The 19,430-nt window shown below is 42.7% G+C and overlaps 1 protein-coding gene across 1 annotated transcript in view; it reads right to left on the bottom strand.

Annotated features, from left to right (window-relative positions):
• Positions 1-1,335: 1,335 nt before the first annotated feature.
• LOC135195741 (mitochondrial E3 ubiquitin protein ligase 1-like) overlaps positions 1,336-19,430 on the bottom strand; it is a gene marked incomplete in the record, with an annotated part of 25,342 nt that continues 7,247 nt past the window's right edge. The window contains 5 exon segments of the mRNA XM_064222192.1: positions 1,336-2,125; positions 2,637-2,725; positions 3,086-3,205; positions 11,611-11,748; positions 12,477-12,555. Coding sequence (XP_064078262.1) covers positions 1,852-2,125; positions 2,637-2,725; positions 3,086-3,205; positions 11,611-11,748; positions 12,477-12,555 — 700 coding nt within the window.

Here is a 19,430-nt window from a genome sequence, read left to right as displayed (position 1 = left end):
TATACGCTCGGAGCGAGCGCTCTCCCGCCCTCGGCACCGAGCATACACAATACGAGGATCATTTCTGGGAAAATGAATTCCCGCACTTACGCCCTTCAGTCCCGGCACTCGGGTAATCGGAGGGCGTGGTGAAACCAAGATCCTTTAATTCACAATTGAATTCAATGGAAATAAATATGAAATGATTGTACTTACAATTCAGTTTCACTAGATAAATAGAAAAAGAAAAACACAACCATGCGAAAGCCAAACGACGATAAAGCGGGCAGAGAGCGATGATACACGTCCACAACACGCCAGCAGGCCGAAAGCAAAAGTGGTTTGTTTACCTACCAGTCGCGCGCAGCACGTCCTGTCGACAAGCAGTTAACTACCGAACCCCTTGTTCGAAAGCTTACGACCTATCCAGCTGCCGCTAGTACCTTCCTATTGTAAAAAGGATCCTGAAGGTTTTGTATGCCATGTGTCGGAACAATAATCAATTTTGTAAGAGGGGTTCCCAGACTGATGAAATCCTTAGCCTATTAGGCATAAGCTAATTTTGCCAGGCTAAGATTTGTCGGTTAGGTTATTGCCACTTCTTTGTTAAGGTAGGCTAATTTGCAAAACTCAGCAGGCTAAGCCTGGCCTAACCACCAAACTTAGGACCTAGTTACCTACTGACAGGTAGGTACTAGACAAGGCCTAGTCCTAGTTGTTTTTGACACCTAGTCTGATTCGTAGTTGACGTAAGTACCCAGAGCTTGTTATAATTTTTACCCTGTGGCTGAAAGTAGAGTAAGTAGCTGATTCACTAAACCTGCTACTTAAGCAAAAAACTTTCAGTAACAAAGTATTTTGAGAAAAAAAAAAAAACAACTTTATCAACTGAAACTCATATGTGGGAAAACAATTGCTTTTCATCATGATGGCAAAAATACAAAACTGTCAACTTCAACACTCTTACACCAAAGGGCATCCAGTATTCAGAGTTGTAGATGGGACTGTTGAGTTATGAAATGTTCACATATAACTCTAACTGTATAATCAATACATTACCATGTCCAAACTCTCAAATTGTTTTCCCTATACTACAGTTTATAGATATTATATGCCATATATGCTATTTTCAAAAGCTGCTAGTCCTCCAGCAGCTTAACCCACCTTTGGTTTGAAGATGATGCTGCAAAGGCAAAGTTTCAAGACTGAAGTAAAGTGATTCAGACTTACAAACCTCAAGGTAATGGTGTGGTGTAATAATGATCATGAGATAAATTATGCCAATTACTGTAATATCTAGATGTTAAGGAACTTGACACTGAGGATAGTTGTTTAAAATGAAATGAGAACCTACAATGTGTGCTTATTAGGTTTATTCCTTATGTTGGGCCACACAATCAATAGTTCATACATTACCAGGAAATCACCTGGTTTTTGGAACTTGCCCATTTCAACATTGAGAACTGGTTTTAAACTTGCTGTATGACAAATCATCATATGAACTTGAGCCTTCTTTGCAATAAGCCACCTTAATTAATAGCTTACGTTTTTACATTCATGAACTAGCATCACACTTACAGGTGGACCTACTGTGTGTTTTTTAAACAGAAGACAGACAACTCCTGCAAAAACACTAATATAATTGTGAAATAAAGTAAGAATATGTTTTTAAGGTACAATACTCCTAAAAATATAAAGTATGCTCTATATACACTGCTTACCTTTATTATAAAAATATATATAAATATCTACACAAGGTTTCATAAAAACAAAACATATATTGTAAATAAATATACTAATACCAAAATATTCACATTATATATAGAACTACCGAGTGCATAGCTGAAATTAAAATATTGTAGTACATCAATACTATGAAAAGAACACTGGCTGGATTGTCTCTATGTCTGTTCGACAAACAGGACAAACTCTAGGTGACAGCTTCAGTGCACACTCACTACATACACAAACATGTTTACATGGCATAAGGATCACATCCCTAAGATCACAACATATAACACACATGAGACTTTCAGGTAAGTCATGATTTTGGGCTTCTCTTTGTAATCTTGCTTCTTCAAGAATTCTCTCTTCTGCTCGTCTTTTTGCATCTTTACGCCACTGTCTGTACCAACGTATTAACACCCTGACAAAAGAAAATAAATTCAATATTTCTGCTCATCCATGTAAATTTTAAATAATGATAAACAATTTACAATTACATTAATTTACTATTCTTCTCTTACTTGGCACTTCTTTTATTATGCTCTTTCTTTTATGACATAATTCTTTATATTTTACCAACACGAACACATACAGTAAGTACACAAAAACAAAATGGCATGGTAAACAGTTGACTGCCAACAAACATTAGGTCAAACATATCTATGCAACATTGTAAAGCCAATTCAAACACCTATTCCAATAGACTATCACAACTAAGGCAATGGAAAGAGAACACTAAAATTACTGTAGTACTTTAATTTCACGAGTACTCGTACTTTAATTTCATTAGTACTTGAAGTTAAAAGATAATTTTGGATGAGGGTAAAAAAGTATTATCTGTAGTGTATACTTGAATATAAATTTAACTTGAGATGCAGAATACAATGTAAATTAAAATAAATGCAAAAATATGAACTTCCCCATTTTCCTACCTGTAGCAATAATATGCCGTTCCACATGCAGATATAAATGCTAAAACACGTACAACTGGAATGGGTGCCTCTATCTCACCAATGACAGTCTGAAAATAGCAAAATCAGTGACAAAAATTTGAACCCAGAGAAAAGTGAAAAAATAATTCATGTCAATAAATTGTCTTTTACATACAGCAGCATGTTTAATGACAACAAGAACTATACCAACTGGACTACAAATTATTTTCAATAAGCAGCTAGCCACAGTATAGAGTTATTGTCAGTAGAGAGAGAGAGAGAAAACCAATGGAGCTGGCAAGTCAGAAAACAAACCCTCACCTGTGGGGCGTTCTTGAAAGTGAGTGACACCTTTACAAGAACATTTAAAGTTTGATACTGGTATACAAGATGCATTATGCAATGAAAATTTTTAATTAAAACACAAGATAGGCATCTTTAATACGTACCAACTTGTCTTGCTTTGTCAGGACATATGGAATACTATTTGAAGGATCAAGATACAAGGCTTTTTGCCTTAAGACCAGGTTACCAATACCCATCAAACTTGTCCCTTCAACTAACATCTCCTGAAATGAAAATAATAAAAATTAACTTTCCATTAATAATAATGATCACAAAAATACACTACTGTAAATTAATAATAATAATAAAAAAAAACTGCTGGGTCCTATATACATAAATTCTTTTGCTTTTTGCTTTGCATGCACACCAAACTGACAACATAGCAGTGAACAGTCTGACAAGATTTTATAACAATCCTTTCATAGGTTACAGAACAGATTGCCTTAACTTAGTTTCTTTTGAATGCAGACTTTTGTAACATGTTTCTTCCAAGATGACATCTTAATTGTGATAGTGTGAGGTCTGAAAGTATTCCAAGGATTTTTTCATCCCAATTTACCCTAAAGGACCACAATGCTCAAATTTCAGCAATTAATATTTATCTCCTTGTAGTTATTAGCTTGTTGGGGGCACAAAACACAAGCCCCTTTCAATGATATCTTGCAAGTTTAAAGAGAATATTTGCACTATTATCTGTGCTAGCTGGGGGCATTGTAGAATCCTTACACACCATTCTGGCTATACAGCAATGTTCTTGCATCTTAGATCATGCTATAGCCACTGAGTGAGTTCCCTTGCCTAGGCACACATTCAAGCTCCCTTTCTTTTCATTCCTACCATTGTCTTGTTTTGTCAATATGGGTGGTGGACAATTTAATTAAAAACCAAAGCACTTGTTGCAAGGTAGATTATCAGAAAAAAGTAGTCTCTTAACTCTACGTTACCCTTGTTCTTGCTCACTTTCAAAATTCTATACTGTTATTACTTGCTACCACCTCATACCCATCCAGCACCCCCTAGTTGATGAAACCTTTTAAGAGCTTCTTGTATTTTTGCTAAAAATTGATACAACAGTATATTATACTATGTTAATTTTTTTACTTCTACTATATTTTGTTGATTTGAAAATGAGCAGTGTTACTTACTTTTAAAACTCCAAGTATATTGCGCATCTCCTTTGGAGTCATTAACTTTCATACAACTGATCTATACTTGTCAGAATACCCATAACTGTAAAATTATACAAAACTCCTTTTAATATTACTACAGTAAACAATAAAAATATGGGTTGATTACCACTAAAATGAAATTTTCATTATTAAAATGAAGTTTTATTGTATACTTACCGAACAATTATAGAGCCGTGATTTCCACGAGCGGCAGGATACTAAATTCAAATTTAGCGCGTCGGCGTCGCCAACACTGGTGGTGATGACGTCATCTCCCTCCACTCGCGGGAGAACCAGGTACAACTGCCCAGGTGAATCCAATTCTTTCTGCCCGTCCGTCCACCTAAGGGGAGGAGGGTGGGTATAATCATAATTGTTCGGTAAGTATACAATAAAACTTCATTTTAATAATGAACATTTCATTTTTATTGTAGTGTCTTACCGAACAATTATAGAGCTGATTACACATTTATGGGAGTGGGATCAGTGGACCACTAGTATTTAATGGTTACATTTATTGCAATACAAGTAAACACTCAAGGTGTCTGTTGTACCTTACCTTGTAAGAGAGCTACAGCAGACTGTTACTGCCTCTGGTCGGTGCTCTTCTTACTATTGTAGAGGAATTGGAATTTGACCAAAGTTAGCCTCTACAGGAGTGGAATCCTTCCGTAGTTCAAGCGAGTCAAGGCTGACTGACGGAGGATAGTAACAACAAAGATTGCCCTTGCCCTGGGCTAAGACCAGAAATTCAATTATACAAAACATTTGTCACCAACACCAGATTTAAAAACATATATACCCAACCATTGTAAAATCTGACCTAACAGACTGGTGAGTATCCCAGGTACTCAGTACCCCCAGCTTCCCTTGAACTCGACAACCTATTCAAGGTGAAAAGTTAGCATAGAGGTGACGACCCCTGTGCCGTTTCTCCCAACACCATGCCAGAAAACCGCCACCGGACCTAACGTTTTACAATTCTCGAAAACCGTTTCTATCTCTTTGAGATAATGACTCGCAAAAACCGAATTCGATCTCCAGAACGTGCTCTGAAGAATCGAAGCTAAAGATAAATTCTTTCTGAATGCTAAAGAAGTTGCCACTGCTCTAACCTCGTGAGCTTTAACTCTCAGAACGGAAAGATTGTCGTTCTCGGACTGCGAGTGAGCTTCCCTGATAAGCTCTCTAATAAAGAACGATATAGCATTCTTAGAAAGAGGACGAGAGGGATTTTGAACCGAGGTCCAGAGCTTAGAAGATTGTCCTCTAATACCCTTAGTGGCAAACAGATACTGCTTAATAGCCCTGACTGGACATAAGAGCCTTTCTTCCTCCTCATGTCCAACCAAATCAGATAAGTTCCTTACCACAAAACTCCTCGGCCAAGGATTAGAAGGATTCTCATTTTTGGCTAGAAAGGTCAAAGATACCGAAAATACAGCATTGCCTTGAGAGAAACCGACTCTTTTGTCTATAGCGTGCAATTCGCTGACACGCTTAGCAGAAGCTAGTGCAATAAGAAAGAGTGCCTTCTTAGTCAAGTTCCTGAGTGAAGCCGACTTCAAAGGCTCAACCGGTGGCCCCATGAGGAACTTACGCCCACATTCTATAGTTCCAAGCCACTGTATCTTGCGGGAGCTTAGTGGTTTCGAAAGACCTAATGAGGTCCGACAGATCTGAATTGGAGGAAATATCCAAACCTCGATGTCGAAAAACCGAAGAGAGCATGGCTCTATATCCTCTGATCGTCGAAGGAGCCAGTTTCTTAGAGTTCCTAAGAAATAGAAGAAAATCTGCTATTTCTGTTAAAGAGGTCGCAGAAGTAGAGACTTTAGCACTTCTACACCACTCTCTGAAGATTCTCCACTTCCCTTGATAGAGTTTGTTAGAAGACTCTCTCCTACAACGAGCGATAGCTTCTGCAGCTCTTCTTGAAAATCCTTTCGCTCTGACAAGATTCCGGACAGTCTGAACCCTGTCAGAGCTAGAGCGGACAAGTTTTGGTGGAACCTCTTGAAGTGAGGTTGTTTGAGAAGCCACTTCTCAGGAGGAAGAAGTCTGGGGAAGTCTACTAACAACTGGAGAAGGTCCGGGAACCACTCTTTCCTGGGCCAAAAGGGAGCGATTAACGTTAGTGTTACATTGCTGTGCGACATGAGCTTGTTCAGCACCTCTCTTATTAGACCGAACGGAGGGAATGCATAAGCTTCCAGACCCGACCAATCCAACAGGATTGCGTCCACCGACCAAGCTAGAGGATCTGGGACTGGAGAACAAAAGAGAGGAAGACGGTTGTTCCTTGATGTCGCGAACAGGTCTATTGACGGTCGTCCCCAAAGGCGCCAAAGTTTCTGACAAATCTTGTTGTCCAAAGTCCACTCCAGAGGTAACACTTGCTGTTGACGACTTAACTCGTCCGCCAGGACGTTCATCTTTCCCGGAACAAATCTCGGGACTAGCTGAACCTTCGCTTCGTTTGACCACAGGAGGAGATCCTTGGCTACTTCGTACAGAGAGAAAGACTGAGTCCCCCCGTTTCCGCACGCACGAGAGAGCCGTGGAGTTGTCGGAATGCACTGCCACTACTCGACCTTCTACTAAGCTCCGAAACTGTCTGAGCCCCAAGAAAATTGCTAACAGTTCCTTTACATTTATGTGGAACTTCTTCTCCTTCTCCGACCAAGCTCCTGAAGTCCGTTGATTTCCCAGTAGGGCTCCCCAACCTGTGTCCGATGCATCGGAAAAGAACTGTAGGTTCGGGTTGGAGGATGGGTCGTAAATCTAACCCTTCTTCCAACCTTGCTCGAGAGAGCCACCACCTTAGGTCCTCTTTTATTTGATCTGTGACAGGAAAGGTAATCGAGTCTGGTTGTGTCTTCCTGCACCAAGAGGCTCTCAGGAAAAACTGCAGAGGTCTCATGTGCAGTCTTCCCAACGTCACAAATTTCTCCATTGACGTCAATTTGCCCAGGAGCCTCATCCACTGATTGGCAGAACTTACCTTTTTGTCCAAGAACTGCTGAACTGTCTCCAGACAGCCTTGAACCCTCTTCGGGGACAGAAAAGCCCGAAAAACAAAAACTTGAGCCATTCAGAATCATCCCCAAATAAAGGATGCTCTGAGATGGAACCAACTGGGACTTCTGTTTGTTGACCAGAATTCCTAACTTTCTGGCAAGATCCAGAGTTGTTCCAAGGTCCTTCATGCACCGACTCTCTGATTCCGACCGGAGAAGCCAATCGTCCAGATAGAGGGAGATTCTTACTCCTAATATGTGCAGCCAGCTTCCTATCGGGGATAGAACCCTGGTGAAAACTTGAGGAGCGGTCGCTAGTCCGAAGCAAAGCGCCCGAAACTGAAACACCTTGCCTTCGAACATGAACCTCAGGTACTTCCGAGATTCGCGATTGTATCGGAATGTGAAAATAAGCGTCTTGCATGTCCAGAGAGACCATCCAATCCCCCTGTCTGATGGACTCCAGAACCGACCGAGTGGTCTCCATATGAAATTTTGTTTTCTGGACATGCAAGTTCAGGGCGCTCACATCCAAAACCGGCCTCCAGCCCCCTGATGACTTGGGAACTACAAAAAGGCGATTGTAAAAGCCTGGAGGAAAATCCCTTCTATCTGTTCTATCGCTTCTTTGAGAACAAGCGCTTCCACTTCTGCGGCTAGCGCCAGAAATTTGTCTGAGCCCGGAGAGTATGCCTGGAATGGAATTGGCACAGGTGAGAGCGAGGGAGGTGAAACGAGAGGAATACGATAGCCGAACTTGAGTACTTGCACTACCCAGGCTTCTGCTCCTCTGTTTTCCCATTCCTCCCAAAATAGAGCCAGCCTGGCTCCCACTGGTGCATGAAGAACCGAGCTTTCATTTGGAAGGTTTGTTAACCTTGGCCGAGGCCTTAGAGTGAGGTCGCAAATTCGACTTCGGAAAAAAAAAGGCCGAAAGAAGCGCTTGGGTTTTCTCCCTCGAAAAGGCACTTGGGCCAGAGGAGAAACCGAAGGAACAGTCTCCACAGGAGCTTTAGGTCTCTTAGTAGACTGTGCCAGTAAATCCGAAGTAGATTTCTTATCTAGCGCAGACGAAATTGACAACACTACATCGTCTGGAAAGAGGTTATCTTTCACAAAAGGAGCAAACAAGAGAGCAGACTTCTGTTGGGAAGTAACCCTTTTAGAAGCAAAGGAGCACCAAAGTTGCCTTTTCTTAAGGGTACCAAAGGCGATGAGCGAAGCTAACTCATCACATCCATCCCTAATGGATTTGTCCGCACAGGACAGAACACCAATCCAATCCTCCGCTAACTCCTGAGAAAGAGAAGGACAGTCTTCGATCTTGGCCGCTAGAGCGCCAATAGTCCAATCAAGGAAGCTAAGACTTCCAAAAGTTTAAATTGATTCTTTACAACGTGGTCCAACTCCGGCGCTGTAAAGAAAACTTTCGCTGCGGCGAAAGCAGATCTTCTAGAGGAGTCGATTAAACTGGAGAAGTCTCCCTGGGAGGAGGCAGAAACTCCCAGAGAAGGAGCTTCCCCAGTTACATAAAACCTATACCTCTTACGAAGCAACTTAGAGGGAGGGTAAGCAAAAGAGCCTTCCCTAAGTCTCTTTTCATAGACATCCATTTCTCAGTCTCTTTCAACGAATGTCTAACCGCTTTAGATAGAACAAGTTTTGGGAGGAGAGGGTCTGAAGTTTTCCTCCTCATCAAAAAAGTCGAAGTTGGGGAGCGCGGAGCAGCTTTCTCAAAATAATCTGGATAAGATACCAGAAGAAAACTAAGGAGACGTGAATAACACGAGAGGTGATGTGAATCCTCCTCCTCTACTTCTTCTTCATTCTCCGATACCGCCGAAGAAGTAGACGGAACTACAACCGGATCTGAAGGTTTCGAACCACCCTTGGACTCATTCATCCAGTTGGTTAACATCTCTAACTGCTTGCGCAAAGGCGCAGAGACGAATCAAAAACAGTTAACGTAGGCTTGGAAGAGCCTAAATGTTCAGCAGGAGGCGGAAAAACTACTTGCGCCTCGCTCGGAGCCGCCGAAATTCGAGGCGAAACAGGCGCATCAGGCGTAACAGACGAAAAAGGCGCCTAAAGAAACACCCTTAGAACTGCTAGCTACAGCGCTAAAACCACAATCTCTACTAGTAGATGGAGCCGAAAAAGGCACAGATTGAGGCGACGAATGAGCCGCTAACGGCCGCGGCGCAACCCTACTCTCAGGCTCCTTATACCGCTTGACTGGAGGAGGCGAAGAATCGGCGCCTGAACGCCTCTTTAAGGGATGCGAAACGGGCGAATCTCGCCAAGAGCGCCGCGCGACCGGAGACGAATCGCTTGAATCATTCGAAAGGCGTCTGACCGCAACACCTTTCCAACGCTTAACCGAGCCCTGTTGAGGCGCAACAGGCTCAACAAGAGAGGCGCCTGTCTGTGGGCAAATCCCGATCGACTCCCTTGGACTTCCGGTATGTCTTCTCCCCGGTGCGGGGGAGCTGGACAGTGACCTTTGTCTAGGAAGACGTGTCAGGACAGACAGACGCACCCTCAACTAACACTCTTACCTGAATGCCTCTTTTCTCCAAAAACGTCTTAACTGAATTACCAAGTTGCAAAACCATATTCGCTAGTACCGAAAATTTTCTGATCTAACCTCGATTCCAGACTGGCAATGGTGTCGGAAGAAACTACACGGGAAGCCGGAGAAGTGGGATTAGTAGGAGGAATAGGAGGTGTAGTTAAAGGAACAGATGCATCGCAAGACGAAGCAGAGCTAAGTCTACTTTCCCTAAGCGCTGCTTTTCTAATTCTGTCTTTAGCTAATTTCTCCGAGTATGAACTAAAAAACTTCCATTGAGAATCAGTCCAATCACTACACTCGTTACATGTTCGATCTGCTGAACAAACCTGTCCCCTACACTTAACCTCTTCATTACCGAAAGTTTGTTTGGAGGTAGGTGGGTACCACCATTGAAGTCTACTATACCGCACCGGGTGCATAAAGGTGGTACGCATAGTACCACCAAAACTCCTCTTTTCAGATAGGGACTTCCAATCATTCTGTAATTTCGGTTTGAAGAGTTTGGAACAAAATAAACAGTATGACACGATGCCAGACGTATGATGAACCCAAAAAAATATTATTACTGCTTATAGTAGTGTGTAGGTGACAGATGAACTGCGTCTCAACAAAAAATCACAAAACCAGACAAGTGTAAACATGTAATAACTTCTACCCAAGTATAAAACCAGTTGTATCATCATTTACTGTAATTTATTTATTCATTCACTTATTACATTTTACAAATAAAAGATATGAACACCAGATAAATGAAGGTAAAAAATAAAGCCCTTATAGTAACTTATATATAAAAAACCAAACCAGAGAAAAAGCAAAAAAGCGATTTTTTCTGAGGACAAGAAACTTGAAAAATTAGTTTAGATACCCTGATGCCCCTAAAGTTGTTTTCTGTGATGAAACTAATCTTAGAAACGTAAAAGAAAATGACATCGACCAATTTTTGAAAGATATACTATAAAATTTGCGATTTCCATATTTATTGGCGGGGCTTTCGCTTTAGTTTTTGCTCTTTTTTTTGTTATTACGTGCTTATTTACTGTTCTATTTTGATAATACTTTATGTGCATGTTCCAGGTGCGATATATCAACATTCTGTAAGACCGAATTTCTATTCAAGACTGTAGTTTTCTCACCGACCACCAGTGTCCCTTGTACAAGGGACACTGTACAAGGGACACTGAGTTTCACATTTTTTTTCATAAAATCATTTATTTTCCCTGTAGGATGATAAAAACTAACGAGAGATATGCGTTATTATAGTGCTAATAATACCTGATAATTTCATTAGCCTGTCTTGATTAGTGTATTTTTGGCAAATATTTTTACGATCGGCACCCCTCCAAACTGGAGTCACTACCGAGAGATTCAGTTCGGCAGTGAACGCAATGTTTACATTCTGCTCACCCACCCGGTAAAGAAGGGGTTAACACATTTAGTGTGAGAATCATACTCTAGCTTGGATAATCTAGTTTTACATCCTGAGATGCAAAACCTAACTCCCGACGGACTAGAATCCGACATGGCAACGCCTAAATAAAAAGCAAAATAACAACAACGCCAAAAAGAGTACTTCACCAATTCCGAAGATCAAATCCACAAGAAAAAAATGCGAAGGAAGTCATCCAACCGCACCGACCACCGATGTTCACCGGACGCCGGCAGGAAAGGAATTGAATTCACCTGGGCAGTTGTACCTGGTTCTCCCGCGAGTGGAGGGAGATGACGTCATCACCACCAGTGTTGGCGACGCCGACGCGCTAAATTTGAATTTAGTATCCTGCCGCTCGTGGAAATCACGGCTCTATAATTGTTCGGTAAGACACTACATAAAAAAGTCATTTAGACATCCACAGTCAGAACATTACCTCAGTTTGCTGCGTGCCAGTGGACCGAACCCCTTTCATCCAACCCCAAAGATGGTCTGTGAGAGAATTGCTGGCAGCATCAAATTTATCAGTCACAATTGACAAATCAACTTTATCCAGTTTGTTGGGATCTCCAATCTGGAAAATTAAGAAAATTCATCCATAAAAACTGTTAATAAGAATTAAAAAAAAGATTCATAAAAGAAAATGTTTCACCAATTATTTGTCCCTGAGCTGGAGACAATGAAAAATCCCTAAAACTAGAGATGAACTTTACGTTAAAACTATAAGAAATTGTTTTCTATTTCTATTTAAAGAATCATTGACATTAGTGTCTCAGGGTGGGCAACACTTGAAATGGAGATTACCCATTAGCTCTGTGACCACTGGGCCACTGTAGTCTTTTTGCACTGATTTCTGCACTTCCTACACTGTAAGTTTGCTAAGGAAATTGATACCAGCAGCAACCAACACTAAAAGCATTATATACTGAAGATAATGCATTTTCCCAAAACCCTAAAAACTCTTCCTGGTCTCCTAAATCATCCTGGAATAAAAGACCAGGGCACAATTCACACCATGAGCTTTGTAAAGCAGACCTTTTCAAAGTATTCCAAGCAAGAGAGGTTATAAGAAGTATATTGTAAAGAAAAAAAATGACAAAGAAAAAATAGTTCTGAGGAAAAGATTCAATGTATCCACTCTGGAAGTTTTGGCTCACTCCTTACCGCTGATATCTTTTTGTACTGACCTTAACCAACACTTTAATTTAAAAAAAAAAAATAATGTAATAAAATAAATTAAAAATTTAAAGGTTAATGAACACTACTATTATCAATAATTATCAAATACACAACACCCATTACCTGAACTCCAATACCATTTTTAATAATCATGAAAGGAACTGTTTTCAATGTAGAGTCAATGGTGCGATCATCTTTCATCCTGAAAGGTAAGAGAGATGAATAAGTTACACTCAACAGAAAAGATATTAAACTCTTAGTCATTATCAAATGTATATACTAGCATAGGAGTCTGCAAATTCACTTGTAAATTTATGTTTCATATATATAAATCCAGTTATTGCTAAAAAATGTTTTGTTCCTAACCTTTCCTCTCCAACTACAACACCTATTTTCAACTATTACCTCTTGTAAATTCCTCATTTTCTCTCTGTACTATAATTGAAAGTGCTACGTGGCAATGATTTGTGATTGGCATAAAAGTACTTTACGAAAGATATGAAACAACAATTACAGAATACTGATATGAAAATGTGGATCACTAGTCTATTATCATGCAAGATACTGGATTATGAAATAAAGGTAACGCTACTAAACTAGATTATATGGTCACAGTAAAAAGTACACGAGTATGAACAAACATTACATAATAAACATGTAATATAAGATTTAAAACAAATGTTACATTACATAACAACTACCTCACAACTTTCAACAAAAGATTCATGTTTACAACAAGGGATAAAATGATATTGTTATTGTACAATAAAGTTTCATACATACTTACCTGGCAGATATATACTTAGCTATAGACTCCGTCGTCCCCGATAGAAATTCGAATTTCGCGGCACACGCTACAGGTAGGTAGGTCAGGTGATCTACCGGGCCCTTGCCGCTGGGTTGGACGAAGGAATATGAACTATTACCTTCTAAGGACAGATTTTTCTCTTCCACCTGTCTCCTGAGGGGAGGCTGGGTGGGCCATTCAATCGTATATATCTGCCAGGTAAGTATGTATGAAACTTTATTGTACAATAACAATATCATTTTCATACATTCAACTTCCCTGTCAGATATATACTTAGCTGATTGGCACCTTTGGCGGTGGGTAAGAGACAGCTAGTTACTGATTAGACAGGTAAACAACATACGTTGTAGGTAATAAATAAATAAAACCTTGGTTCCTATGTGTTTAGACGAAGGGTTGACCTCCTAGCTATTGCTAGGAGTCTGCTTCGTCTCAAGAGCCTCAGCGAGGATGTGACCTATGGCTAAGAGTTCTTGTAGATCTGTCAATGGGGTCTTATCCACTTACTTGACAGAATCTAATGGTTATTTGTCAAAGGGGTCCTATCCACTTACATGACAAAACACCTATGCCTACTGGCATAATTAAGGAGCAACACCGATCCCGATACAACCCTGATCCTAACACAGAGGGTTTGTGCTTAAATTTGAAAGACGAGCTATCCCCCAAACCACTCATTTCAAATAACCCAAAGAAAATAGTATACTTATGTTAAAATAAAATTTTTTAACTCACTAGTTAAGGATCAGTGTCGGCTCCCTATCCCAGCAACGTATCCGTAGACACGTAACCAAGAGAGAAGGATCTCTCATAGGTCAACTTGACCTCCTTCGTGCAAAGAGAAGACAACACAGAGTTGCATCTCCCGTAAATTACAGCTAATATGTCTCTCACGACATATTGTTATGGAAAGAACAAGAATTGTTAAAAGCTCGCACTTCAAGCGCTTTTAATTCTCAGCTGTTTGAAGGAATCATCAAGTTACTTAAGCAAAGTGCTTTAGAGATCACACTGTTCCAAAGAAGACCAGGGCTTTCTTTGAAATTGATCTCTTCTGGATGAAGCCTAGAGCCTGGCTTGTGCCTGGCTGGCGCCTCGCGCCTGGCTGGCGCCTCGCGCCTGTCTGACGCCTCGCGCTTGGCTGCATGTTGCTTGCCTTGGCGCCTGGCTAGCGCCTTGCGCCTGCCTGGAGCCTGGCTGCCTGGCGCCTGTCCTGGACTTCTCCCCACTTGCTGGAGCTTCGAGCTTGTTAAAGAGTCTCGAGGAAACTGGCGATGCCCACATCGGACACTTTTTCCGATTTATTTGCCTCTAGCGCATCTGCGCCAGGCTGGAGGCACGCTCCTTCTCCTCATCAGACAATGACAGTGTTATTTGTACTGTCTTCCTCTGGCGTCTTTACGCCTGTTCTGGTATTTTGGCGCCTGATTGGCGCTACATTGTCCGAAAGTCCTTAACATCCACAATCGTTTATCAGGAGACTGGAGAAGGGTGGAAGAAATTCTTTCACTTTGAGCTTTTGGTCTCTCCGGTAAGGGGAGGTGATTGTAATCAGCTACATCCAGTAGACGATAGGATATCTAACCGTACGAGAGATAAGTCTTCCTCCGAGGAGGGTCCTTCTTGAATACTTCCGTGCTCACGAGATCTCTTCTTACATGTTGAAGGGGTGTCTCGTTGCAGAATCTTCCCTATCCTTGCCCGAAGGAAGGGAAGAAGCCTGGAAGTCGAAGGAGACTCCGAGCTGAAATTGGGAGTACTCCTGATTTCTAGCTCTTTATTGTATCCCTCTGAACACCTTCTGGGAAGCATTTGTCGAGCCGTCATCGCATACAAAGACTCTGTAGGCAAACGTTTGAACCATTCTACTGTAGATGAAAACGTAAGTACTCTGCCTGGACAACGAAACCTCTATCTGAAAACATTGAATCAGGTGAATAGGGGGTTTCAGTTCTTCTGCTAGACATACTATGCTGGCAAGAACCCATTGTCTAGTCTCCATAGAATCTGATGCGAGATTCCAATGCTCAAAAAATTCACTTGTCTTCTTGGTCGTTTAGGACCCAGAGAAACAAAGAATTCCCTCAAAAAAATTTCTCAAAGAAGTTTGATGAGGAGCAGTTCCATCTTGTCGGAACATGGAATCTGTGGCCACAAAAAAAAGATCCCATTAGGAGTACATGATATCCTATCTTGTCATATTAAGGTATATATCGTATAAGATTCCTGAAGATCTTAACTCCTCTGCTATCTCCAATTCCCTTTGTAGAGACAGAGTATAGCCTTTTACTGCGTTCTTTGATAGCAGATATATACAAAGGTGATTCTTCCCTCTGAAGGGGGAAGAAAAAACCGCTATGTGGTTCACAGAGGTATCGGAAGAGGACAGTTTTCCTCATTCCCTCTAGCACGATCTGCAGCAATTCTATGTCTAGGCCATGACTATTGTCATCTACCTTGAAAAATCCTCTCATTTATGTCCCCTTTCTGGTCAGTCTGCATGCAGACAGACTCAGAGTGGAGAGGTTGTTAAGGTCCATTTAATAATAGATGCTGATAGAATATCCAGACTCTTGGAAAAGACTTCCAAAAACATGCTGTGAGAAGAACGTGACCTCTGTGAATCCAACCTCTCTGAAGCCAAAATGAGGCATAAAGTATTATCCTCTCTTTCTTTGATGCCCTTTATCTTAAATTCTGTAAAGAATTTATATTTATATTTCTGGGCTCAGCTCGTGTCGCTGCGCGAAATATCCTTTAATCTATTATTCTAGGGTAAATGTACTAACACATACCAGAGAATAAATAAAATAAAGAAAAAGGTCAGTATAACTGACTCGCTCACCCTCCAAGAGGGTGTCGGTATGAACACTAGGCGAGTGAGACCACTACACGAGCCAAATACCAATAGAAATCTCCCACAACAAAAACCCTCCATGAGGAGAGCCGACCCACAGAGTGAGCAGCTCATACTACTACTACTCCATCCCATGCTGCCGACTGCTGCGCCTCTAGTGGCCATCCTTTTCAGTTAGCACCTCACGAGCAGACGTGATATTTTTCTCTCTGTGTTTTTTGTGCCCTTTCGTTGGATTTATCTATGATGGAGCGTGCAGCTATTGCAGCAGCTAAGTTAAGTACTCAGTATTTATGGTTAGTTGGTTTTTTCCGGCCCTCGGTCAGTATTTGCCGTTTTTTAGGTATAAATACGTACTCGGGGTCGGAAGCATGGCAGCATGGTTCTGCCGCGTGGTGGGTTCGTTCTCGGTCTCCCATACCTAGAACATCCCATTCTCTATGTACGCTCTATATTTATTATCCGTTTTACTTGAGGTACTGTCTACTCAGGTTTGTCATGCATGCATGTCTTTTACCTTATGTAGGCTTCTTCTTTCCAGACCCTAGTCCCGGCTCTTAGTATCGGCCTCTGACTAGCTTTGAGTGGTAGACTTTCCTTCGGGTTAGTTCCGTACACTCCTGGATTTTTTCTCCTACTTTATTGTTTTCTTTCTTTTATTTTATTTTATTACCATGTATTTTGTTATGGTTAGGTTAGTTGGGCGTCTGGCTTAGCCTAGGTCCTGGCTCCTTGAGCCTATGCTACCGCTCATCAGTTCGGTTGCTTTCCCTCTAGCATCTCTCTGATCAGTCGGTTTTGGGTGGCCCAGTGGGTCTCTATGCTACCGCTTTTTCAGTTCAGGTTGCTTCCCGATAGCTCTCGCTGATCAGTTGAGTTGGTCCTAGGTTTGTTGTCTTATTTTAGCCTTACCGTCTCGTGGTCACTACGCGTATCACGAGACAGCCAGACGCCTGCCCAGTCCCCTTCCCCTCCCCCCTCCTCCCGCTCTTCATAGAGTCGGGGGAGGGTGGGGCAGTCTGCCCACGCTCGCTCCTCATACCCGAGCATGCCTCCCTCTCTCCCCCAGGCGGAGGGGGCCCAGGGAGACGGGACAGACCCAGACTGGAACTCGACCTCTCCGGCTTCTCGGTCCGGCCCGGTGGTGATGTGATGGGGGGTACTGGCTTTCCCCCCATCCGTTGCTTCCTTGTCGCTCCGGTTCGCTCGAGCCTGTATGTCTCCTCGCTCTTCCCGACCTTACTAGGTACTCCTTTCATGATCGGAGTCCTGGCATCCAGCGGGAAGTTGTTTGTCCACCCAGTAGGGTGGACCGGAACATACAGTGGGTCCCTGCTAACCGTACCGTATTGCTGAGTTACTACACTCCGCTACGCACTGGACTTGCTCCGGTTCGTTTGAGTTTTAGGTTTAAGAGTTATTAGATTAACTATAAGTTTATCTTAAGTACCTTAAACCTCTTCCCCCCTCCCCTACATGTTTTACGATTCGGATCCTCCGGGATTATAGCCTATTCAGGCGGGGCAGGGGGGGGTTATGCTAAATTTTTTCCGAGCTCCGGCATGCAACGGAGTTCTTCTGTCCTTTAGCCTGTAAGTGTTATTCTTTAAGATACTCATGTTGTCTTCCCACTTACAGGCCACCAACTGTGAGCATCCGGGATGCGCCGCCACACTTCAGGACCCATGTGGACACGAAGTTTGCCGGTCCCATGCTCCATGCGCGACTCTGCACGGGACATCCATCGTCTGGTACCATTATACGTGTACCATATGTTTACGATCTGGTGAGCCAGCTTTTAGAAGGGGTGAGTATTCCATCTCCCGGTAGCTGCTCCGCTTCTATTTTAGTGCTTAAGTTTTCATCATCCACTTTAACTTAAGGCATCTAAGTTTAAGTTATATTTAAGTTTTAGTTTAAGTGATTCTTAAATCTAACCAGGCGCCGGCAGTGAAGGATACCGCACTGGCAACCCTGCGGGCCTGGGTCGGCGGTTTTGGGAAGAACGCCGCCAAGGGTATGCCTACATCTTGGAGAAGCGGTTGGCGCTGTTAATCTTCCCCGGAGGCAAGGCGACAGGATACGTCGACCCAGTAGAGCGGCCCCGCCTACTATCGCCTTCATCCAACAACAGCTGGCTGCCTCATTAACTGATCAAGACCAGGATATCTCCACAGACGTTCGGCGACTTTAGATATTAATGAGACCTATGGTAGGTGTAGACGACCTGTTGGTCGAGGTAAGTAGGGTGGACACCCAAGGGTCACCCTTGGGTGTGACTGTTTCTTCTACTCCTGAAACCTCTCCATCCTTCCAAGGCTTTACAGGTGATGAATTATATACTCCTCCTGACGCTTCGGTTAGACCTAAGGTCAAGGGTCAAGCAGTGAATCCTTGTCTAAGACGTCGTCGTCGTCTAAGAAGTCGACTTCGGCGTCTCCGGCTGCGAATCCCGGAGCAGACAAGTCTAAAACTTCTAGCTCCGGGCTCTAAGTCCTCGAGGAGTAAATCCTCCAGAGAGAGATCTCGCACTCCGGCAGAGTCACCAGTTCCGCTACCCTTGGTTCCGATTCAGAGCCACCCCACCACCTCCGCAGCAGCTCCGGCCTTGGACTCCAATGCTGGCCTGTTGCAACAGGTGGGCGAGCCTGGTTGGGTCCCTAAAGATTAGCATGGAGCAAATGACTCTCGTCTGTCGGATAGGATTACTTCCCAGGACTCCATTATAGCCGGACTGAGAGAAGTCCCTCTAGCCTCTCCTTCACTTTCCAATACGAGTGGAACTCAGCTTCCTCCGTATGACTCGCTACCTCCGTTCTCGATGAACAATCCATGGAGGTAGCGTCATACGCCCCCTTCCAAGACGGTTTTCATTTCCATACCGGAAATTCGGACTCGGAGGATAGAGGACTTCGAGTTCTTCCGGTAGACCTCCATTCCTCCGTTCATATGGCTACGTCAAGGCTTACAGCTTCAGCCATGGTTCGGGATGATAGGGTGCCTAAGGAGACAGTCTCTATTCACGAGACCAGGCTCAGAGAGAATGGCTCAGATGTTTAGAGGACATGGATTGTTCCAATACCAGGATACAACCTTTCAAGAGTCCCTTTACCATTTTCACAATGGATGAGAGTACCCCGTCTCCCGTTCCTGACAAAGATCGCGAGGTCTACCATCCCAGCGGCCCAGAAGGGGACTCCATGCCTCAATTGAAGGAAGCAGATCCCACATCTCCGTTGCTCCCCTCAGCGGAGAAATTGTGGGAGGACTTGCCAAACACCTTCTCAGCTGGCAAACTCAACCGACCTGTGCTATGGAGCAGTTTGTTTGTGAAAAGCTACCCAGGCTCCCAGATAGCCTTATTCAGGCTGAATTTGACGCAAAATCGCGACTAGCCAGATCAATTAACTCT

Source organism: Macrobrachium nipponense, chromosome 16 (assembly GCF_015104395.2).
Source record: "Macrobrachium nipponense isolate FS-2020 chromosome 16, ASM1510439v2, whole genome shotgun sequence".
In the NCBI taxonomy this organism is placed as follows: Eukaryota; Metazoa; Arthropoda; class Malacostraca; order Decapoda; family Palaemonidae; genus Macrobrachium; species Macrobrachium nipponense.
The sequence above is the reverse complement of the archived record's forward strand: the minus strand, read 5'-3'. Positions and strand labels throughout refer to the sequence as shown.